Source organism: Cebus imitator, unplaced genomic scaffold (genome assembly GCF_001604975.1).
Source record: "Cebus imitator isolate Cc_AM_T3 unplaced genomic scaffold, Cebus_imitator-1.0 Scaffold558, whole genome shotgun sequence".
NCBI classification, from domain to species: domain Eukaryota; kingdom Metazoa; phylum Chordata; class Mammalia; order Primates; family Cebidae; genus Cebus; species Cebus imitator.
In genome coordinates this window covers 592,927-619,238 of record NW_016107873.1, presented here as the reverse complement: position 1 = coordinate 619,238, position 26,312 = coordinate 592,927, and the positions used below count along the sequence as shown (strand labels likewise).

Sequence of the window (26,312 nt, the reverse complement as noted above, 5' to 3'; positions counted from 1 at the left end):
GTTTTTCCATTTGTTTGCATCCTCTTTTATTTCCCTGAGCAGTTGTTTGTAGCTCTCCTTAAAGAGGTCCTTCACTTCCCTTGTTAGTTGTATTCCTAGGTATTTTATTCTCTTTGCAGCAATTATGAATGGGAGTTCATTCATGATTTAGCTCTCTGTTTGTCTATTTTCGGTCTATAGGAATGCTTGTGATTTTTGCACATTGATTTTATATCCTAAGACTTTGCAAAGTTGCTTATCAGCTTAAGGAGCTTTTGGGCTGAGGCAATGGGGTTTTCTAGATGTAGGATCACGTTATCTGCAAACAGAGATAATTTGACTTTCTCTCTTCCTATTTGAATGTCCTTTATTTCTTTCTCTTGCCTGATTGCCCTGGCCAGAACTTTCAATACTATAGTGAATAGGAATGGTGAAAGAGGGCATCCTTGACTTATGCCAGTTTTCAAGGGCAATGCAACCAGCTTTTGCACATTCTGTGTGATATGCACTGTGGGTTTGTCATAAATGGTTCTTATAATTTAGAGATATGTGCCATAAATATCTAGTTTATTGAGAGTTTTCAACATGAAGGATGTTGAATTTTATCGAAAGCCTGTTCTGCTTCTATAGAGATAACCATGTGGTTTTGGTCTTTAGTTCTGTTTATGCGATGAATTTATTTATTGATTTTCTTATACTGAACTAGCCTTGAATCCCAGGGATGAAGCCAGCTTGATTGCGGCAGATAAGCTTTTTGATGTGCTGCTGGATTCGGTTTGCCAATATTTTATTGAGGACGTCTGCACTGATGTTCCTCAGGGATACTGGTCTGAAGTTTTCTTTTTCTGTTGTATCTCTGCCAGGTTTTGGTATTAGGCCACCATCTAATCTTCAATAAAGCTGACAAAACCAAGCAATGGGGAAAGTACTCCCTATTCAATAAGGAGTGCTGGGATAACTGGCTTGCCATATGCAGACTGAAGCTGGACTCCTTCCTAACACCATACATGACAGTCACCTCAAAAAAGACTTAAACATAAAACCCAAAACTATAAAAACCCTGGAAAGTAACCTAGGAAATATCATTCTGAACATAGGATCTGGCAAAGATTTTATGACAAAGATGCCAAAAGCAATCGCAACAAAAGCAAAAATTTACAAATAGCATCTAACTAAATTAAAGAGCTTCTCGACACAAAAGAAACTATCAACAGAGTAAACAAAGAACTTACAGAATGGGTGAAAATATTTGTAAACTATGCATTCTGACAAGGTCTAACATCCAGTATCTGTAGGGAACATAAACAAATCTACAAAAAAAATTAAAAAGTAGGCAAAGGACATCAACAAATACTTTTCAAAAGAAGATATATATGTGCCCAACGAACATACGAAAAAAGTTCAGTATCACTGACCATTAGAGAGATGCAAATCAAAACCATAATGAGATATCATCTCACACCAATCGGAATGACTATTATTTAAACATCAAAAAACACAGATCCTAGCATACTTTCAGAGCAAAGGAAAGACTTATACACTGCTGGTGGGAGTATAAATTAGTTCACTCATTGTGGAAAGCAGTGTGGGGATTCCTCATAACGCTAAAACGAGAACTACCATTTGACCCAGCAATCCCATTACTGTGTATATACCTAAAGAAATATACATCAATGTACTGTAAAGACTCATGCACATGTTTATGTTCACTCCAGCACTATTCAAAATAGCAAATATGTGGAATCAACCTAAATGACCACCAATACAAGACTGGATAAAGAAAATGTGGTACACATGCACCATGAAATACTATGCAGCCATAAAAAAAACTGAGATTATGTCCTTTGCAGGAACATGAATGGAGCTGGAGGCCAGTATCCTTAGCAAACTAATGCAAGAAGAGAAAACCAATTACCCCATGTTCTCACTTATAAGTGAAAGCTAAATAAGAACATGTGAACACAAAGGAGAAAACAACAAACACTGGAGCTTACTTAGAGGAGGAGGGAGCAGAAAAAATAACTATCAAGTACTATACTTATTTCCTGGGTCATGAAATAGTCTGTACAACAAGCCCCCATGATACAAGGTTACTTATGTAACAAGGTTATACGAGGTTACTTATATAACCTGCATGTGTACTCCTGAACCTAAAATTAAAGTTACCGGCCAGGCGCGATGGCTCACACTGTAATCCCAGCACTTTGGAAGACCAAGGTGGGCAGATCACGAGGTCAGGAGATTGAGACCATCCTAGCCAACATGATGAAACCCCATCTCTACTAAAAATACAAAAATTAGCTGGGTGTGGTGGTGTGCGCCTGTAGTCCCAGCTATTTGGGAGGCTGAGGCAGGAGAATCTCTTGAATCCGGGAGACAGAGGTTGCAGGGAGCCAAGATTGTGCCACTGCACTCCAGCCTGGAGACAGAGCGAGACTCCATCTCAAAAAAAAAAAAAATTAAAGTTATTAAAAAGAAGTATCACAATAACAACATATATTATAAAGGAAGAAAGAAAAGAATGAGGTCCTGATCTATTATATCTTGATGACTTAATGCTAAGTCAAAAAAACAAATATAATTACAATACAGTGTGATACATGCTCTTTAGGTGTATCCAAGCTAGAATACTGTACAGAAAACTTCTCTAATCCAAACTAGCTATTTAACCTGAGTTATGAAAGACAAACATGAATTAAATAAGCAAAAGCAGTGGGGCAAGAAGGAGCAGTTTATACAGAGATAGAAGTGTGACAGAACAATGACATGTGCAGGCCACTAAAACTGTTTATTTATACAATGGTGTAAAGGATAGATGGAGGGGTAGAGGATGGAAAGATAGGAACGTGAAGTGCATGGGCCAGATCAGTAAGGGACTTATATGCAGGTGAAAACAGTCAATAACAGGGTAAAGGTAAGTTCCTGAATACTTATTAATATGATCCTAAAGACAATCAGAAGTTACTGAAGTGGCATAAAGATATAAAATGGTCAAGTTGGATTATGGTTATAGAAACTGAGTTATGGTTATGGAAATGGATCAAGGACATAATAGAGGAATTGTCTGGATGATTTAATAGTGAATCTGCTCTTGAGATAAATGCACAGGACAATAATGGGGTCATAGAAGAGACTCAAGAACAATAAATTATTTCTATAACTGCTTTAGGATATAATCATACGATACTGATACAAAGGTTTCAAAAAAAGAGAGAGTTGAGAACTGGTCTAGTTAACTGGCATAAATGGCTTATGTAAGCCCACATCTTATTTTTATTCTTTGAAAGTTAATTCGATAGTTGCTTGCATGAATGTACCATTTTTTAATTGTGAAAATAATTTTTATTACAAACTTCCTTTGAAGCTAGCTATACAATTAATATATAGCATAGGGAGTAGAATGCAAGGCAAAGGAAAACTTTGTGAAATTTTTTTTCTCTTGAATTATTTACCTTGCCAGTTGTCTCATGAGCTCCTTATGAAATAAACTTTGGGTATCAAGGGAAAACTATAAGTTTACTGAAGTTTATTAAAGTTGTTTTGTTATGCAAAACAAAGTAAATTACAATGTTGAATGAAAAGTTTATTCCTCTGGGTCAAATATATTGTAATGATAAATTTCAACTGACTCAATGATCACAACCATGGCTGAATCACTGTATTTGATGATACAACCAGTCCTGAATTTTGAAACAAAATATGATTTATTTTTAGCACTTTCATAGAATTTTAAAGTTGGAACATTTTAGAGACATTTAAGTCTAATTCATCATCTCACTTAAAACTATAAATCTTTATATCTTTAAGCACATCTGTCCATGTTCTTAGAGTGATGGAGAGGTCACAAATAATATTAACAACAGAAACAATCAGGAATAACATCCTCTGAGTAATTTTTATGTGCAAGTAATTTTATATACATTGTTTTATTTTTGAACAATTCCAACTATTAAACGCGCCATTTAATATTAAGCCAAATTTCCCAGACTACACCTTTTAACTAAATTATTGGCCCTGGTTATCCTTCCTAAAAAATAAAAATTATAGTTACTATTTATAGCACTTGATAAAAGTAATTCGTTTTTTATGTTTTCTCTCAATCGTTATAAAATAGTCTGAAGGTACTATTGAAGGTACTATTACTATTTTCCCCCAATTTACAGGCAAGAAAACTAAGCCTTAGGGAAGGTAAGTAATTTTCCCAAGGTTGCAAATGTAGTAGTTGATGAAGGTGAGGATTGACTCCAAAATGTGGGTTTTACTTATCACATGTACCTGAGATATGGGCTTTGTGAGCTGTCAAAATCAGATTTCTAAACTTCCTGAGCTGAGAGTCAGGCTCCACACCATGGTAAACTCACTGAATTAAGAAATGTTATTCTATGAGGCCTCTGAAGAAATGGACTGCAAACCTGTCTCAGGTAACACCACTCCAACATGTGCTCAGTAGGATGAGCCTTTCCATCTTAATGTCTACACATCCCAATCTAACAATATTGGTCAACAAAAATTTAACAGTTGCTTATTTTGTTTTCCATTCACAAATGTGGAATTTTTACCATGTATATGCAGAATATGATATTATTTTCATGAGGATATGAAAAAAAATGGGTCACCATCTGTGGATACCACAAAGAAAAACAGTCAAGAATTAATCACTATGACATGGTTAAATCAAAAACATGGCACACTGTTAATTCTGGCTTGCTTTGTAGATAGTGAAATAAAAATAACAGTCAATTCATGGAAATTGAGTTAGCTAGAATGTGATCATCTTGGCAACAGGAATGATTATTTTGTTCTTACATCTTGATTATGGCAAATTTTACACAAATTTTGTTGTAGCTTTAAATAATGAGACTTTGAATTATGTCAGCCCAAACCATATTTACTATCAACTTGCATTAAATGTCGTTAGATTACGCTATGCAGCAAGCTAACTAGAACTAACCTCTAATGCCTTGAGGGTTAATCTGTTCCTGGGACCTGAGACAATCAGGTATTCATCACTTACCATGTGCTTATGGCTCTCCTTTCCACATAAAAACGATGCTAGTAATTCAATGAAAATAAGACATATGTTTAAATGAAATAATATTTTAGTAATGGTGAAAGATTTCAGCAAAACCACTCAGATTCTCTTGTGTGGCCTCCCTTGGAGTAGCTCAATTTAGTTCAACAAACATTTATTGTTTATCTAGTCTGTGCCATACATTGATATAGGAAAGAACTTGTTCATAAAATGAACAAAGTAGATCTCTGCCCTTGACAGCATACATTCTAGTGGAAGAGACACACAATAAGCATAAACATAATAAAGGAATAAAGGTAATAAGTGATACTTAAAAAAAGGAAAAGTCGAGCAAAACATGGGTGATCAGGAGAGCCGGTGTGGGGAGAAGATGGTACAGGTTTCAGTATTATATGGGGTAGTCAGGGTAAACTTCAGAAGAAGGTTAAGATTGAGCTAATATATGAAAAAGATTAAGTTGTTAACCAAGCACATTTCTGGGAGAAGAAATTTTAGACAGAGGGAAAAGCAAGTGCAAATATTCTAAGTTAGAAACAGGCCTTGAGAGTTCAATGACAGCACAGGCAGCGTGGAGAGTGTGGGGGCAGGAGAGTGAGTGCATCATAGAAGTCAGGAAGGGGCCACGCTGGGTCTTGAGGGCAATTATAAGAACTTTGGCTTCAAGTAACTGAAATGTACTCAATGTCAATACTAACATTAGGTTCAGATATGACACTGGTTACAAATTAAAGTTTCAATTTCCTAGAGAACAAAAAAAGTCCCCTGAATCGGACCTTACCCTCAAACCAATTTTCTCACTTTGCCTCTTTAATTATTCTTTTCCTTTCAGCATTTTTAATCTCTAATAATGAAAATATATGTACTTCATTTTAATATTGTTATAAGATTTCCCCAAACCAATCACATATCTGGTCTTTAAAAAGAAAAAGTAAACTGCTTTCATATGTTCATACCTGCTTTACCTTTAAATTAAGGATGGCAAGAATAAAATATAAACAAAAGACCTTATTTCAACCTACAAGATATTGCTATTGATAATGCTTTTTGTTTTGTTTTTAGGTTAATCTATGACTATAACTGAGGAAATCACACTGAGTCTTCTTTTTTTTTTTTTGAGTCTTTTGTTATGTTACCAATGAGCAGATAAATCTGTCAGAGCTCCCCATGGGATCAGGGAAAACTGACATTGTGCCTGCAGGCAGCTCAACAACTTCTTCTGCTCATTCCTGCTTCCTTTGTTATTTCTTCCACAGAGGTTTATCTCAAGGGCACTTCTTACAAACCTCTTAAACACTAAATTTCATTTCCAAATATGCCTCCCAGGTAACCTAATCTTGGAATGGTCTGAGAAAGCAGGTGATAAGATGAGGCTTTAGCACTGGTCCACTTGCTGCCATGGTGGCAATGAGGACCCCTCCACTGGTAGTAGATGGAGCACACACCCAGTCTAAGGTAGTAGTCCAACTATTAAAACTCACCAGAGGTGGGTTGAGATGTTGGGAAGAGAACATGCTAGCTACAGTGTTATTTCAGATGTTTTAGAAATATGGGAGAAATAGTAACTATAAGAACAATGGAAAAAGATCACAAAAAGCTCAGGGCAAATAACTGCCAACATGAAAGCCAGAAGGCCTACTTTGTAGATACAAAGATATTCTCAGCTTCTGTAGCTCCTGGGTAGAGAAAGCTTATGTCCAGAAACAGGGCTTAATCATCAGAATATTCAAGCTCCCAAGCTCAGGGAAAGCAGAGCTGCTAAGTCAGAATCCTAGTTGGAAAAGAATGGGAATCTGCCACATGAATGGGATGTCTGGTTTGATGTCTTTTAAAATCTTGAATCTCCAGATTCCCCCAGAGCTTTCTAATCTCACAAAAGTGGCCTTCCTCTTCTTTACTGAGGTGATAAAGATAGAGATTTCACCCCTATAAGATAACATGTGCCCCCTAACTACCATCTACCTCTGCCTCCCCTCCAGATCCCTGGGCCAATAAGTAAGGTTTTATCACAATATAACCTACCTGGGACATACGGAGTTGATAAAAGAAAGAGACTTTACCTCAAAGGAGCCACAAGACCTAGATAGCTTATATTAGTCAGGAGAATACACGTAGAATTAAATTCTGAGGGTGTTTGATTAAAAGGGCTGGAACCTAAGATAAGGGAGAGTTTACTGATTTGCAGACACTCTCCTGAGATGTAGGATTTAACAAGTGGCAAGAATCCTGGAAGATGGTGCAAACCTACTGTTAGGATGGTTCCAGAAACATAAACAAATTAATGGCTGATACTAACATGACTGAAATGCCAGGCATCCTGTTGCACATAGCAGAAGAGGGGATTGCAAGGCTCAGGGAACTGGGCATTCTGGTATGTGGACAGTATATAAAAGTCAGAAAAGTCATCAGATGAATATATTCCACATGAAGGCCCAGAAAACACATCATTTCCCAAAACCATAAGGAATAGCCCAATGAGAAGACATCAACATTACTAAAAATTTCAGTGGTGGCTCTCCTCTGAAAGTCAGGAGTGACAGAAGAAAAGGATGACATACAAGTAGACTGACTAATAGCAATGAGGAGGATAGGACCAGGTGAGAATGCTTACCCGTCAGAAGCGAGGTGGACACAATTATCATAAGAGAGGCAAAGCACGGTGTGTGTGAGGCTAACCCACAAAATGCTATTGTGATAATTAATGGAATGTTGCATCCCTAGAGGCAAAACAGAGAGCTAACAAAACTACTACTCAATATTTACCATCAAAAGATGAATGACCATAAAGCTGAGGATAGCTGCTCCAATGAAGTCACAATCTTGCTCAGCTTCCAAACCTGCACTAATTTTTAGACTCACAACCCACAAACTGAAAAAGAGGTCTAATTCCTAGAAGAACCTTATAACACCATGACAAGAATACAGGGTAATAATTCCTCCAGTCTTTATCCACAGGGACTAAAGTCCTTTACTCAAGTAACTGTGCACTGGAGAAGGACTATCCAAATGTTTGAGGACTAATGAGCACACAGTTGACACTGATACCTGGAGACTCGAGGCATCAAAACACCGTTCCCCTCTCCCTGTTAGAGCGAATGCATGCAGGAGCATGCATGTGGAAGAGTCTTGCTCTGTTGCCCAGGCTGGAGTGCAGTAGTGTAATCTTGGCTCACTGCAAACTTAACCTCCCAGATTAGGTAATTCTCATGTCTTAGTCTCCCAAGTAGCTTGGATTACAGGCATGTGCCACCAAGCCTGGATAATTTTTTTGTAGTTTTTAGTAGAGACAGGGTTTTGCCATGTTGGCCAGACTGGTCTTCAACTCCTGGCCTCAAGTGATCCACTTGCCCTGGCCTCCTGAAGTGAAGGTGCAAGCCATTGTGCCTGGCCCAAGTGTACTTCTTAATAAACTCTATCTCAGAGTCTGATGTCTAGGTAACCTGTAACAATAATTTCTCACTTTGAATTTAAGTTATGCTTCCTTTTAAAATAATCTTGAGTTTATCTCCAGGACTACTTCTCAATTTAGGTTTCACACCTAGATAATTTTCCTGAAACAATGTATGACAGGAGCTATTTTTTTAGTCTTTGGCATTTTTCTCTGGAAGTACAACCCCTGATTTATAGTTGCTCTCTACATTTAAAATTATTGTTGACACTGTCAATCCCCATTTCTTTACAAAAAAGTTAGATAACCCCTCAATTTCACATTAAAAATAACCAGTTTTTCTGATTCTGGATTAACACAAAGTATTTAAAATTCGCTCATATCTCATTTTTTCCCAAAAGCTTTTCATTGGTTCCCAATAATAAAAATTTCTTCTCCCTTTACTTCATCAGTACTTAAGTGCACCTAACTTGTTAACAGTGTCTCTGTTTGTTAAAGTTGCTTTATTTAGATAGATTTTATTCCAGACTGCATTTCCTTTCCTTTTATATAGCCTTAAAGTATTATCTATATGTCTTGATTAATGTCGTTACTGAGGAAGTTAGGTAATTTGAAAATCTTACGTGAGCATTTCACAAGGTAAGGCACTTTATAAAAAACTATCAGAAAGTATATCATGTGATCTCAAACTTAAACTGAAAAGTTCCTCAACTATTTCTATAAATATAGTTTAATGAAATAGGTCAAATAATTACAATAAACAAATCAAGCATGTGGTTCTCAACTGTAGTCTATACTAATTGGTAAATGTACTCAGCACTAAAACCTTGAGTAATGAGAGGTTCAATACATTCTAAATGTTGTGCAAACTGATGAAAGCACTTTCTGCTGTTGGATACAACTTCTTAAAAATAAACATTATAATAAAAAGAAACCAGAAGTGCATCTCTAGTTACAGTTAATTCTAGTGATGACTTTATTTCTAAGAAAAACCAAGGCAACATATGTGTTTTTAAATAGTATGTGGTTTTTGTGGCTATACAGTAACCAAGGGATGACTGTCAGTGTGACAAAATTCTCTCAGAATATATTACTAAATTATGGTGGGAGTCTCTTTTTTGGAAAAAGAAAAAAAAAGGAAAAATTTACAATAGCATCTGACCAACAATCAAATGATAACTGGAAAAGATGAAAATACAGGTTGAGCATCCCTAATCCAAAAATCCAAAATCCAAAAATGCTCCAACATCTGAAACTTTTTGAGCACTGATATGATGCCACATACCCTGAACACATTATTTTTTTATTGCATTCATGGTATATCATGTTTTTTACTGTTAAGGATTTATGTGTGATAAGTATAAAAAAAAAGTTTGCTTATTGGTAGCATGTAAAATTCAGAGTTAGGGATAATGGGGATGCCAAACAACCAAAGATTGTCCACACGTGTAGCTGAGAGAGTGACATCTTTGCCTCTGATGGTTCGATGTACACAAACTTTGTTTTACACACAAAATTATTTAACCTTTTGCATGAAATTACCCTCAGGCAGCCAGATATGGTGGATCACGCCTGTAATCCCAGCACTTTGGGAGGCCGAGGCAGGTGGATCACAAGTTCAGGAGTTCAAGACCAGCCTGACCAACATGGTGAAACCTCGTCTCTACTAAAAATACAAAAATTAGTGGGGGGTGGTGGCATGCACCTATAATCCCAGCTACTCAGGAGGCTGAGGCAGGAGAATTGCTTGAGCCCAGGAGGTGGAGTTTGCAGTGAGCAGAGCTTGCACCGCTGCACTCCAGCCTGGGTGACAGAGTGAGACTCCATCTAAAAAAAAAATAAAAAATTACCTTCAGGCTATGTGTATATGATTTATACGAAAAATAAATTTCATGTATAGATATGAGTACCGTCCCATTATACATATGAAAATACTTCAAAATATGCATAAACACTAATGGTCTCAGGTGTTTTGGATAAGAGACACTCAGCGTATACACTACTGCATTTTAATCAAATACTATAGATTTAATCAGAGATGCATGGATCGTGATGGAATACCCTGTTCTTGCTCCATCTGGAACCATGTGGACTAGATGAACTCATGCTCAATCCCTACCTCTTCCTTTGCTTTTCTTTTGTGGCTGGTAGTTGACCATAAAAGAGTTAAAGATGACTGAAGATCAGATTTTATCATCAACCAGAAAGTACAGATTGTCAATAAACATAAAAAGGTATGCCACATAATTTAGTCACTGGTCACTGCCTCCTTTACCATAGTCACACATTTCAACAGCCACAGGTTCTAAAGATTATTGTAAAAAAAAAAAAAAAAGCATATTCAGGGACAGCAACAGAGATAATCTTTTCTGAATAGACACATGATATTATTATCTGCCCATTAATAATTATGAGGAGATAGGATATACACTTTTTTCATTCAAATTACTTCTAATTATTAAACCATGTTACACAAATCTTGGATTTTTTAAATAGTCTATTATGTTATTGTTATTGACTAAAATATAAATAAAATAAAGATACATACTTGGAAGAAACTGCCTCCATGAATTCATCCAAAAAATCATCATATTCAGAACCTCTTACTCTTCTCTGCCGTAGTCCAATGTAGAGTGGATCTTTAAGTAACTCCTATTAAAAAAAATGTTACCATAAAAATAGAAATAACTATAGGTATGCAATTTTTTGAGCCTCAGTTTTTTCATCTGTATAAAAAGGGATTAAAAATAGAAATAAAATCTGACTATACTGATTCAGAATTAACCTAGAGTCATTACTTAATGTTACATAGGCTATATTTATAGTATTTATCCACCAAATAAGAAAAGTAATTCCTAAATGTTAAAAACATTCTGGATTATTCTGAGGAAAAGAAAAAAATTATAGTATCTCGTTTGTGTTTATTTGAAAAGTACAATTCAGATTTTACAAAGGTTATCACACAGAGAAATAATATTGAGTTTTAAAATATTAGCTTAAAGAATGGATAGACTGCAATTCCTTTCTTTGAGATGGAGTCTTGCACTGTTGCCCAGGTTGAAGTGCAGTGACACCATTTCAGCTCCCTGCAATCTCTGCCTCCTGGGTTCAAGCAATTCTGCCTCAGCCTCCTGAGCAGCTGGGACTACAGGTGTGAGCCACCACACCCAGCTAATTTTTTTTTTTTCTTAGTAGAGATGGGGTTTCACCATATTGGCCAGGATGGTCTCAATCTCCTGACCTTGCGATCTGCCCACCTGGGCCTCCCAAAGTGGTGCTGGGATTACAGGTGTGATCCAGCGCGCCCAGCTTAGCAATTGCTTTCTTAATTTTCCACTTCCAAAAACAAAATTTTCCAACAACAGTTTTATTTTACCTTTACTATAATAGTTAACAGACTTTAAAATAAACTCTTTAGCCTTTACTAGTATTTTCTTAAACTTTTTAACTTTATACAGTTTAAGTTGTCTCTTAAACTGATATATCTGAGAATATTGCTCTGTATAAGTTTTGATATATATAGTATGTAATATAAATTTTACTAAATCAGTTCTTAAATTGAGATATAATTTAAATACAGTATAATGTACCCATTCAACACAAAAGCTCTCAGTAAACTAGAAGCAGAATGAAACTTCCTCAATGCAATAAAGGATATCTATGAAAAACCCAAAGCTAATAGCATATTTATAGCATTTATAAAGACAAGAAAATTTACCCTTATCATTTCTACTCAACACTATACTGGAGACCCTATCTATCAGAATAAGGCAAGAAAAATAAAGGAATACAGATTGGAAAAAAAGGAAGCAAAACTTTTTTTATTGTACACACATGATTGTGTACATGGAAAATACTAAGAAATCAGAAGAGAAGAAATAGCTAAGATTAGAGCAGAGCTGAAGGAGATTAGAGACACAAAAAACCCTTCAAAAAAATCAATGAATCCAGGAGCTGGGTTTTTTTTTGTTTTTTTTTGTTTTTTTTTTTTAAGATTAACAAAATAGACCCCTAGCCAGACTAATAAAGAATAAAAAAAGATAAGAATCAAACAGACTCAATAAAAAATGATAAAATGTACGACCTAAAACCATAAAAACCCTAGAAGACAACCTAGGCAGTACCATTCAGGACATAGGCATGGGCTAAGACTTCATGACTAAAACACTACAAGCAATGGCAACAAAAGCCAAAATTGACAAATGGGATTTAATGGATCTAATTAAACTAAAGAGCTTCTGCACAGCAAAAGAAACTATCATCAGAGTGAAAAGACAACCTACAGAATGGGAGAACATTTTTGCAATTTATCCATCTGTCAAAGGGTTAATATCCAGAATCTATAAGGAACTTAAACAAATTTTCAAGAAAAAAAAACAACCCCATCAAAAAGTGGGCAAAGGATATGAACAGACACTTCTCAAAAGAAAACATTTATGCATCCAGCAAACATATGAAAAAAAGCTCATCATTACTAGTCATTAGAAAATGCAAATCAAAACCACAATGAGATACCATCTCACACCAGTTAGAATGGCAATCATTAAAAAGTCAGGAAATAACAGATGCTGGAGAGGATGTGGAGAAATAGGAATGATTTTACATTGTTGGTGGGAGTGTAAATTAGTTCAACCATTGTGGAAGACAGTGTGGCAATTCCTCAAGGATCTAGAACTACAAATACCATTTGACCCAGCAATGATTTATAATCCTTTAGGTATATATTATATATAAAGACACATGCACACCTAAGTTTACTGCAGCACTATTTACAACAGCAAAGACTTGGAACCAACTCAAATGCCCATCAATGTTAGACTGGATAACGGAAATATGGTACATATACAACAGGGAATACTATGCAGCTGTAAAAAGAATGAGTTCAAGTCCTTTTCAGGGACATGGAGGAAGCTGGAAATCATCATTCTCAGCAAACTAACACAGGAACAGAAAACCAATCACAGCATGTTCTCCCTCATAAGTGGGAGTTGAACAACGAGAACACATGAGCACAGGAAGGGGAACATCACACACCAGGGCCTGTCAGGGGTGAGGACAAGGGAAGAGACAGTATTAGGAGAAATACCTAATGTAGATGATGGGTTGATGAGTGCAGCAAAGCACCATGGCATGTATATAACTATGTAACAAACCTGCATGTTCTGCACATGTATCCCAGAACTTAAAATGTAAAAAAAAAAATTCTTCCAATCATAATAATATCCCTGTCAAAAATTAGTTTTTTTAAATTTCATAATTTCAATTAAGATAATTAAGGCTTAAATAATGAGTATATTCTCAGAGATTTGGTTGACAAAAAAATTAGTATCTACAAAAAGCAATTTAACAAGATTATTCAATTTTGATAATGGTTTCATAGACCAAATAGACTGGCACAGAAGAAGTGATAGTAATTTACTAGATTAAAAACTTCTCATAGGCAGTACTAAACACTCAGATCATTGTTAGAGAATAAACACTTGCTATTAAGCAAGAACTTAAAAAAATGTCACACTAATTGCATGTGGTGCCACTGAAGACTTATGAAAATTTATAAGTGTGAGAAAAGGAAAATGACTGGGGAAAAAGTAAGGAACAAGACATATGGAAATATAGCAGAGCTCAAAAATGGAAGTAGGGAGGGCATATGTTGGTAATTATACTAATTATCTTACTTGTTAATACTATCTCAACTCTGGACTCTTCAGAATGTATAACTGAAGCATCCATTTATTTGAAGCTAATCATTATCAAATCTCACGTTGTTTTTGTTTCTCACATTTCTTTCTTTCTTTTTTGTTTTTTGAGACAGAGTCTCGCTCTTTCACCAGGGTGGAATGCAGTGATGTCACCTCGGCTCACTGCAATCTCTGCCTCCTGGGTTCAAGAGATTCTCCTGCCCCAGCCTCCTGAGTAGCTGGGACTACAGACACCTGCCACCAAGCCCAGCTAATTTTGTATTTTTAGTAAAGACGGGATTTCACCATGTTGGCCAGGATGGTCTCGATCTCTTGACCTTGTGATCTGCCTGCCAAAGTGCTGGGATTACAGGCATGAGCCACTGCGCCCGGCCTGTTTCTCACATTTCCTGTTTCTCACATTTCTATCCTTAAAATCTGAAGAGTCTGAGAATTTTGAAATACTGTCTTAATATTTTTAAGTGTTTTTGTCATTACAAAAGCAGTATTTGTTTTTCACAAATGTTTGAGGGCACTGAAAAGTAAAATTAAAAACAATACCAATAATTTCTATCCACTCAGAACTATGCAGCATTAGCACCTTGATGCATATTCTTCCACCAGGTCCTTTTCTTTGTGTCTATAAATATATATGATTATCTGTCCAAATTTGGCATGACAGCACAGAGTATATTTTAACCTCTTTTCACAAAGGAATATATGATGAAAGTTTTCATGTCAATAGACAAACATTTGTATTGGTACTCTGCTCTCCTGGAATGTATGAACAAATTAACAGCCCCTTGTCACACCTCCAGTGGTATATAGTAAGTATGTCTATTTTGTTGCAGTCTCAAACAAGATACCTTTTCATATAATGCCTGTTTATGAAGTATACCTATAAACATATAATAGGATACAATAAGTAAATATCTATACTACCTGCTATATGTATGTCTGTGTGTGTGTGTGTGGCAAGTAGGCACAAAAATGTTATCAAATAGCATTCATTTATATTTCTTTTCTATTACTGTTGTTCATTTTTTTCATTAGTTTATTGACCATTTTTACTTCTTCATTTGTAAACTGTCTGTGTCCACATGTCCTTAGGTAATCTGTATATTGAACATTTGACATTTTCTTAAAGTGTTCTCTTTTTTTATGTTTTCTTTTAAAATCATTTTTTAGAGACAGGCTCTCACTCTATTGCCTATCCTGGAGTACAGTGGCATGATCATAGATAGTTCACTGTAGTCTCAAACTCCCAGACTCAAGCAATCCTCCTGCCTTGGCCTCCCAAGTAACTAGGACTACAGGCACCATGCCTAGCTAGTTTTATTTTACTTTTTGCAGAGACAGGGTCTCGTTTATGTTGCCCAGGCTGGTTTTGAACTCCTGGGCTAAGTGACCTTCCCACCTCAGCCTCCCAAAGTGTAGGGATTACAGGTGTGAGTTACTGAGCTTAGTCTAATATTCTCTTATCAACCTGAAAGTATTCTTTGAATATTAAGAACACTATATATCTTTATCTTCCATACTGTTGTAACTATTCCCCATTTTAGCATTTATTCTTAAACTTTATTTATAATCTACAGTAAATTATTTTCTTTGTTACCATTTCTTATTTTTTGTTACAGATTCTATAAAGAAATGACATATAACTTTTGCTGTTTTGTTGGCTCGTGTCATCGACAGTATTAAGCAAAGTAACCATTACATTCAGGCAAGAGTCTAAAACCAGTAGCACTAAAATGTCAGCATGCACATGAGCTGGCCTGATTGTTAAAAAGTGCTAGAAATAAAAATGATTAAAATTCACTTGTGATTCAGTATGTCTGGAGTGGGGTGCAAAATTCCACATTCTTAACACATGCCCCTGATAATTCTGAAGTGGTGAGAACTTGTATTATTATTTCGAACTTATACTATTAAATTAAAACCATTCTCCTATTTCCTACCAGGTTTCTGTCTCATTTAAATAATTTTTCTATTTTGTTCTATACAATCAGTATTTCTGAAATTTACCTCAAAATTTCAAGAAAAATTTGTAGTTATAGTGTGTATAAAATCAAACGAAAGAAAGATCCCATTCTCTTTCCCAAGGCACTAGTGTAGTGTCTCAAAAAAACAGATAAATTCTTGATAAAATCCATTATCACCTTCTAATTTAGAGAAGATGGGTCAAAATGAGACAACAAAGAGCAAGTGAATGAAACGCCAAACCAATATCTTGGGAGTTGAGAATTTTCTTCTTTCCCTGGCTTTACTATTGATGACTGGTATTCATTCCAATACAGAATCACTTGTGTGAAGTGGCAAGCAGTATAAAAGTATAAAGGGTAGAAGTGAAGGAGGGCTAAAGGACAGATGATGATACTATAGTTGGTATCACATGGTAAGCAGAATAATGTCTTCCCCCCAAAACGCCCACATTCTAATCCCTGAGACATGTGAATATGTTACCTTATATGGTAAAAGAAACGTTACATGACTAAGGGTGAGTCCTTAAAAGTGAACACTTTTTCTGGCTGAAGTCAGAGAAAGAGATGTAAGATGGATGCAGGGTCAGAGAAATGCTGCTATGTTGCTGGCTTTGAAAATGAATAAAGGGGGCCATGAACCAAGGAATGCATGCAGTCTAGAAGCTGAAAATGACCAGGAAATAGAATATAGCCATACTGACACCTTTCATGATTTTAACCTTTTGAGACTATGTTGGCCTTGTGACCTACAAGGGCTACAGGAAAATGCATTTATGTTGTTTTAAGTCACTAAATTTGTAACAATATGTTACAGCTGCAATAGAAAACAAACACAGGCCACATTTTGGTGATAACATCAGATTCTGTAGAGAGGCTAGAAGATATACAGTAGGTACACACAACACAAAATCTATAAAGTTTTTCCTTCATTCAGTTTCTTTCCAGCAGGGCTGGTTCATGCCAAAGATGAAGACTACTTTCTGGAACACACAGGGGAATCGTCTAAATGGGAAAGGTCACTCTTCAACTTTGCCAGCTCAAGCAATAAGGATTCTCTATCAGGGTTCACTGTACACATCAGCTAAAGGCCAGACTAAACATAAAAGCTGAGACCTGGAGCAATGGTTTAATAAGCAAAGAATAACTATGCAGAACTGATGTTCTCCTACTCATTTTGCCCATGACCTCTTGAGGACTGACCGTGTGCTATGGGCTGAATGGTGTTGCCCCCAACTTCGTATGTTGAATCCCTAAGGAAATTAATCCCAAAGGAAAAGAAGCTATTATATCAAAAGGACACCTGCACATATATGTTAATCACAGTAAAATCCACAGTTGCAAAGATATAAAATCAACCTCAAGTGCCCATCAACCAATGAGTGGATAAAGAAAATGTGGTATATGTATATATGAAAATGTAGTGTATGTGTATATATATTATAGTATACTATACTATAGATATACATCATACTATGATATATATAGTATACTATGATATATATGTGAAAATGTAGTGTATGTATATATATAAATCATAGTATATATGATATATATCATAGTATAAGAAAATGCGGTATATGTGTATATATATCATACACCACATGTCACCACTATGATATCCTATGATATATATACACATACACCACATTTTCACATATATATCATAGTGTACTACTCAGCCATATAAAAGGATGAAACAATGTCCTTCCCAGCAACTTGGATGAAACTCAAGGCTATTAGCATAAATGAAATAACTCAGGAGTGGAAAACCAAATACTGAATATTCTCACTTCTAAGTGGGAGCTAAGCTATGGGTACACAGGAACATACAAAGCAGTATAGTGGACACTGGAGACTCAGATGGGAGGAGGGTAGGAAGTAGGTAAGGGGAAAAAATTACCTATTGGGTACCATGTTATTCAGGTGTCTAGCCAAGTATTTCTGTGTACTTCTGTTGTGGTGTCTTAGTTTCCTAATCTTCCTTTAGCTCAAAGCTGCAGAAGCTTTAAATAAGCAGTCAGGCAAATGTAGCTTTATGGCAAGTGAAGACTGTCTTATTAACTTGCAGCGAATTCATTTTCTGTTTTCATTACTATCTAGTACATGTACATATGATAAAAGAGGAAAACATTTATAATTTGTATTAAAAGGGGATTTACTTTTATTAAAATTTGCGAGGTTGTTTTGGATAAGAAACTAAGTGATGTTATCAAGCAGTTTTTATACTTTGGTTATGAAGTGTAAAACTATGCAGAGATTCAAAAAAGCAATAAGATTAAAAATTATTACTACAGGAATATTTTGACTAAAATCAGTTTTCTACATGTAAAACTGTCACTACATAAAAACACCATTCCATTTTAAACAAACCCATAGACTCAGTGACAATTAAGTTTTCCTTCCCGTCTTCTCAGTAAAGCAGATCAGTTTTCTACATGTGAAATTGTCACTACATAAAAACACTATTACAATTTAAACAAACCCATAGACTCAGTCATAATTAAGCTTTCCTTCCTGTATTCTCAGTAAAGCAGCAGTGGAAGAATAAATACAAAGAATAAAATGTCAGAATGAATAAAATAAGAACATTATGCGTGGCAACTCAATTGATTCCAAATATTTTTCTATTCTTCACCATACATTATTAAAGAACATAAAAATCCAGATTAGGATGTTTTACAGGTTACAATATTACTAACATAGTTTGAACTCCAAGAACTCAAACAGAAAGTTACGTGTCAGAGCATTTCTATCTATTTTAAGCAACAGAAAAGTTAAACCAGAATCTTAAACGCTTCTATTTTTACCCTGAGAAGTACTGTATTGCTAATGGAATACAGTTGATATGCACAGCCCAGAAGTCAATAAAAGTAACAGCAAGTTGAATCAAAGATGAAAAGATATTTTGCTTAATAAATGCAACATACCTTGATCAGATTTGAAAAAAAAATACTTGCCCCCAAATTAATTCTTCTGAGTAATCAAATAATATGTAACTATTTCTTTGCTTAGAAATGTAAAATACAATATAACATTAGCAGACTAGAATATTGTTGCTACTGTTAATGAGTTAATTTTTCAACTGGCTATTACTATTACATAGAAAAGCTATTAGGTTTTGAATATTTATTTTATAAGCAGCCACTTTACTGAGTGCTATAATTTGACCACAGTATTTTTAGTTGGTTTTCTTGGGTTTCAGTAATAGGTAAACATATTACTTAAAAATAATGGTAATTATTTTTTCCTGTCAGTTATATCCCATTTGTTTTTGCTGTCTCATTACATAGGCTAGAATTTTCTGAAAAATAAAAAAGAGAACAGCAGTGATAACAGCTCTCCTGACTTTTAAAAGAATGCCTCTAATATATTACCACTAATTATGATGTAGCTAATGATCTGAATAGATTTCAAACATTAACATTATTTCAACATGAAAATATTCTGCAATATTTTACTTGCCAATAGTTTATAAAGAACTTTGGCTTCTACATCTACATTCATGTGAGCTAACATTTACTGCTTACCAAATGCCAATCACAACTTAAGCATTCTAAATGTATTAAACCATGACAGCTCTATAAGGTAAGTACTCATTTTACATGAGCAAAACACAGAAAGGTTAAGTAGTTCTTTTAAGATTATTAACTAGTAAGTGATAAAACTGGGAGCATGGGTAAACATGAGACTAATTAGCAATTTCTTGGTTTGTGCTATTTTTTTTTTTTTTTACCAGGTTTGGATATCAAGGTTATGCTCTTTTTAAAAACTGAAATGTTAATCTGTCAATTTTAATATGCTCTGGGAAACTATAACATAGAAACTATATTTCCTTAAAAGCTTGAATGACCAAATCCTTAATTTTATCTGAGCTTAAAACTTAATTCTGCTTATTTAACAATGAAATTTACATCTATTTTCTTTTCTTTTTTTTTTTTTTAGACGGAGTCTCACTCTGTCACCCAGGCTGGACTGGGGTATGGTGGTGCGATCTAGGCTCACTGCAACCTCTGCCTTTGGGGTTTAAGCAATTCTCCTGCCTCAGCCTCCTGAGAAGCTGGGATTACAGGCATACGCCACCATGCTCGGTTAATTTTTTTGGCATTTTTAGTAGAGATGGGTTTTACCATATTGGCCAGGTTGGTCTCTAACTCCTGACCTTGTGATCCTCCCACCTCAGCCTCCCAAAGTGCTGGGATTACAGGCATGAGCCACTGTGCCCGGCCATCTATTTTCCTTTTTGTCTGTTTGCCTCTTATATTTTTATTTATTCTGTGCATGGGCTCTGGTGACAATTGATAAGCATTCCACCAGTTTGAATAGGGCCTAATCCTTTTATCTAGTAGCTTAGTGATCATAACTGATAGTCACCAGGTGAAGGCTGGTGATGCCAGAAAGACTAACCATATGATCTGGATAGGGCCTTTTCATTACATAGTACCAGTCAACCTGGAGACTGAGTTCAACTACATAGGCAATCAGTCAATCAATCATGACTAGGTAATGGATCCTCAATAAAACTCTGAACAGTGGGACACATGTTGATATTGAATATCCACATTGGGAGGGTGACATCTTCTGATTCTACAAGAAAATGGACACTTCACAATTGGGACTCTTTTAGACACTTCTCTATGCAACTCCTCTTTTGTGTGATTTTAATGTGTATCCTTCACCCATAATAATACTGTAACTGTGAGTACAATAGCTTTCAGTGAGTTTTGTGAGTTCTAGCAAATTAACAAGCCTGAAGTTGGTTTTGGGAAGCTCGTGAACTTGCAATTGATGTCAGAAATGAGGGCAGTCTTGGGGAATATACCCGTAAACTTTGTAGTGTAACTAACTCTGTGTACAGCTAAACTGTCTTTTATAAAGGGAACAAATAATTTACTCTCCTTTTACAACAAGAACTCTAGTTGATCATTTAATAGTATACATTTTTACAATTAAATTCCCCAAATATGATTTATTTAAAAAGATAAGTTATAAGAAGATAACAGTAATGCTGAGTTTAAAACTAAGAGTGAGGCAGGAGAATAGGGTCTGGAAGCTGGAAACCTAAGGCCATTTTGCACTGACTTCCTAGAACCAAACTGAAAGGAAAACCCTAAACTTCCACGCTTAAGTAACAAAAAGACCAGAGGCTACTCCCTTTGCAAACCTCTCTACCTTTTCTGCTAGCAGATGAGAAATTGAAAGTACCTCTGACTGGTTGGTTTTTGCAACCAATCAGACGTTTGCACAGGAGTGTAACTTTGTAACTTCACTTCAGCCTCTGATGAGTTGCTGTCCACAACCAGTCAGACTGACTGTGGGCCAAGTCTTCATATGCATAGAAGTGCAGCTTTGTAACTTCACTTTAGCTTCCATTTGGTTGCTTTCCACAACCAATCGGATGTTTGCTAGGAGTGTGACCTTTGTAACTTCATTGATTGCAGGCCACCACCTCATTTACATGGGGTGATCACCAAGTGGCCAATGGGAAACCTCTAGGTGGTATTTGGACCTGAGAAATTCTGTATTCAGGTCCCTGAGTGGCTGCTCAGGCCTCCTCCTGGGCTGTGGGCTCCCACCCACCACCCTGACATACACACACCCTTCCTAGCCTTTGGCAACTACCATTCTACTGTCTACCTCCATGAGGGCAACTTTTTTAGCTTGGTTGTAAGAACTTGGGATATTATGCTTTCATTTTCAATAAATCTCTGCTTTTGTTGCTTCATTCTTTCCTTGCTTTGTGTGATTTGTCCAATTCTTTGTTCACCGCTAACAAAACTATATGATAATTCTCAGAGAATTGGTTTGCTAAACACTTTCAAAAGCCTTTACCAAAGCAACTAATACATGTTGAAACTAGTTACATGTGTATCTCCTCTTCTAGATTCAGAGCATCTTGCTGGCAAAATCCTAAGTTTCTTACTCCAATAACATCTAGGCTTTTTTTAGGCTTTGATGGATAGCAGATATTCAATATTTTTTAAATTTTGATTTATCGATACATAAATTTGTTCATTTTTATGGGGTACATGTGATACTTTGTTACATGCATGCAATATGTAATGATCAAGTCAGGGCATTTAGGGAGTCCATCACTTGAGTATCATTTCCACGTGGTGGTAGCATTTAAAGTCCTCTCTTCTAGCTATTTTGAAATATACAATGCATTGTTGGTAACTGTAGTCACCCTACTCTGCTTTTAATCATTAGAACTTACTCCTTCAATCTACATATTTGCACCCCTTAACCAATCTGTCTTCATCCTCACACCCGCTACTGTGACATACACACACCCTTCCCAGACTTTGGCAACTACCTCCATGAGATCAACGTTTTTTAGCTTGAGTGTGAAAACATGGGATATTTGTCTTTCTGTGCCTGGCTTATAATGAGTAGGTACTCAATATTAGTCTAATTCAATTAAATCTACCAAATGGAATTCGAGGAGTTTCAGACAGGTCTCTAAGTGACAAAAGTATGCTCCAGTGACCTGTCAAAAAGTTAAAGATCCACCATTCACTTAATTTTCTTCCCTTAATATTCCTGAAAGTCCAGTGGCAGTAAGCAAAATCTCTAGAAATAATACACAGCATTTTAACAATAGATTAGATAATCAGATTATTTTCTAATTTAACAGCTTAAAAATTTTGAAATGTAGTATATGCCAGACATATCTTAATAAAACAAGAGCAAAAAAGCAGATCTACAGCTGGGTAAAGTAAGAAATTTCATGAAGGGTAAGTGGATGGGTTCTGCAGGCTAAGGAAGTAAGATACTGGATAGAAATGTAATAATATAGAAACACTGAACACCACAAGAGGAAACAAATGCACACTAAACAGAGATAATGTGGAAAATTCATGATAACCATCAACTTGGCAATTTTAAGACCTACTTTCATGAAGTCAATTCTTTCATATAATACAATCTCTTTTATGAAATCAATTCTTTCATATAAAACAGTCTATCAATACATGAGTCTTAGTGTTATAGTTTTACTAGTGCACAGCTTTTTTTTAATGTCCATCTTATACAAACAATCTCAATAAATGGCCCAGGTTTAAACTTGAATTCTTGCTGGACATGGTGGCTTGCACCTGTTATCGCAGTGAAGCAGGAGGATTTTTTGAGACCAGGAGTTCAAAACCAGCCTGGGCAACATAGCAAGACCCTGTCTCAAAAAAAAAAGGTTAAAAAAAATTAGCTGGGTGTGATGGTGCACACTTGGAATCCCAGCTACTCGAAAGGCTGAGGTAGGAGGATCATTTGGGCTCAGGAGTTTAAGGCTGCAGTGAGCTATGACAGTGCCACTACACTAAAGCCTGGGTGGCAGTGCAAGATCCTATGTCTTACAAAAAAACAAAAAAGCCAAATTCCTACATTTTTGCATGCCAGTTTTGTCATTATATATTCACTTCTTCATAGAATTTTAAGATATACTATATATTTTTGTAATTTTTAAAATTTGATTTCAATGTAAACAAAAAATTAGCCAGGCATGGTGGAAAGTGCCTGTAGTTCCAGCTACTTGGGAGGCTGAGGTGGGAGAATCACCTGAGTGTGGGAGACTAAGGCTGCAGTGAGCCATGATCATGGCAGTGCACTCTAGCCTGGGCAATGGCAGTGAGACCCTGTCTTAAAAAATTTTTTAAAAATAAGGAAAAAACTCTTTTATTTCAATGTAACTTATCACATACTAATTTTTAGAATATCTTTTAAAATAAAGTAGAAATATATTTATTTCATTTTATTTAAAACTTTTAGAGCAGGGTCTCACTCTGTAGCCCAGGCTGGAGTTCAGTGGCACAATCATAGCTCACTGCAGCCTGATTCTCCTGGGTTCAATCCTCCTACCTTCTAGCCTCCTCCTGAGAAGGTAGGACTATAGGTACGCACCACCTCTTCTGGCTTGAGGAAAATATCAGAATAATTATTTAAAGAGGCCAGCTTCGATCATTTCTAAGCCATTTCTATTGGTATTGAAAAAGAAAATGCCAAGTAAGCCATGTATTTTTATCAAAATATACCCTTTGATAAAAGTTAAGTGAGCATTCATACACAGATCAAGTTAAATATAACTTTGTATGTGTAGATTAAAAAACATAACTGGTTAAGTTACTATTGTAAATATATTTTTGCTCATTCAAAAAATACATTTCACATTACTGACAGATCAAAAGTTATATTTTCAATTGTTTTAGAAGGAGACAAAGAAAATAAGCATAATGCATGTACATATTTATATCAAGGTCTTATTTGGTGATCTATCTGTTTGGGACCTAGGTTTGAAATTTGTAAATAATTTTTTAAAAGTTTATCCTTAACTGACTATTTCTGTTTCAGAAAATTCTACCTTTAGCTTCTAGTATCCATCTAACTAATCCTAAATATTAGCAGTAAAGGATGAGCAAAAGTAAGTAGTAGTTAACATCTAACTTTAAGATTCTAAATATTGAGTCAGGAACGAGAAAAGTTAAACTCCAAATGATCTACCTCAGGTTCAATACAGTTTTAAAACAAGAATATTTCAGATTGACTAAACTTAGTAAATCCCATATGATTAATTCCTATATAATACAAAAATAATAATTTTTAAAACTATTAAGTCTTAAAGTAAAACATACACTCTATGGAATAATGGTGTAAATGCATACCAAAGTATCACAAGGCACTAGGGAAGCAGATAAAAGATTAATCATGCTATAAAGATGGGAAAAGGAGAACAGAAGACGTAATTTTTTTATAATAGCAAAGGACAGGTTTGGAGAGAGAGAGAGAGCCAGACAAAAAAGAATGAATTTTATGAAGTTCCCAGAATAAGTTCAAAATGCAAGAATTGGTGCCATTTTTAAAGGTACACAGCTTCCTTACAGACTTAAATTATTTACCTCATTTTCGGTTCCCACATCCAGAATGACAGGCAGACATTCTTGAGGATTCATCCCTCCACAAGCTGTATATAGAGCCAATTTACCCACAGGGATGCCCATTCCATTACAGCCAAGATCTCCCAAGCCAAGAATACGCTCTCCATCGGTCACCACAATGGCCTAGAAGAAAAATTACCTATTAACAAGTTTTTGCAAATCCTGAGACACAATTTCTGACAAATTTCTGAAGTTAATACTCGTGAAATATTAAGCTGTTAAAAAATATAAATTGAATGTATATGAAAATGATTTTATAATTGTAATTGTGGAAGAATAGGGTGAATAAATGAACTTGATTTATAAATATATTTAGGTTATGGAAAAAAGAAGGGCAAGTAAACACATAAAGATTCAAACAAACCAAATAAGTTTGCAATCAAGAGGAGCAAGTGGGTAAAGTATAGGGAAATAAGAGCTCAGACTGGGAACCAAAAGAAACATAGGGTGGCTTTGAACTTAGTCATATCCACTTTGAGCACAAGAGTGTCCTTAGTAAAGTAATGCATAATTACTGAAGGAGATTGAGAAGGTTATACCTCTGCCCCAAATGCTCTGATCCTTGGTTTATGCATCCTGGCACCATCTACCTATTTTTACAACAATCTGACCCATTCTCCTTAAATCCTATAACCACTTGATATCTGTGAAACATGTCCAGTACAGTCTGCTACTTCTCTTACCTGAAAATCTTCCACTAGACTTAATGAATTTAATTTTCTTTCATATATATATATATTTTTTTTTTTTAATTTATTATTATTTTTTTCCCAAGACGAAGTCTTACTCTTTCACCCAGGCTGGAGTGCTATGGCATGATCTCAGTTCACTGTGACCTCTGCCTCCCGGGTTCAAGCGGTTCTCCTGCCTCAGCCTCCTGAGTAGCTGGGATTACAGGCGCATACCACCACACCTGGCTAATTTTTGTATTTTTAGTAGAGATGGGGTTTCAGCATGTTGGCCAGGTTGGTCTATAACTCCTGACCTTGTGATCTGCCTGTCTTAGCCTCCCAAAGTGCTGGGATTACAGGCATTAGCCACCATGACCAGCCTGTTTAGCTTATTTCTAATTACCTTGAATATTTATGACGCATATACTTCAATCATGTGGGGATTTTAATTCTATGTAATTTGATATTATTGAACATCTTTGTGTTTCATGGCAATTATATGAATTTAAACAAAACCAATCTTATGAAACAATTTATTAGATACTCTACAAACTGCTACACTCATCATATTCAGAGAAATGTGGAAAAATGTCAGTTATTTGTCCGTGGGTGAATTTAAGCTTCTGTTTCCTATTGGTAAATTGGGAGTAATAAATGCACT

The 26,312-nt window shown here is 35.6% G+C and overlaps 1 protein-coding gene across 1 annotated transcript in view; it reads right to left on the bottom strand.

Moving 5' to 3' along the window:
- The window catches only part of ME1 (malic enzyme 1), a 195,194-nt gene that overhangs the window by 86,245 nt on the left and 82,637 nt on the right, over nt 1–26,312 (bottom strand). Inside the window, exons 5-6 of the mRNA XM_017515763.2 lie at nt 24,942–25,103; nt 10,945–11,048 (exon numbers count right to left, since the gene is read on the bottom strand). Coding sequence (XP_017371252.1) covers nt 10,945–11,048; nt 24,942–25,103 — 266 coding nt within the window. The remainder of the gene's footprint in view (nt 1–10,944; nt 11,049–24,941; nt 25,104–26,312) is intronic.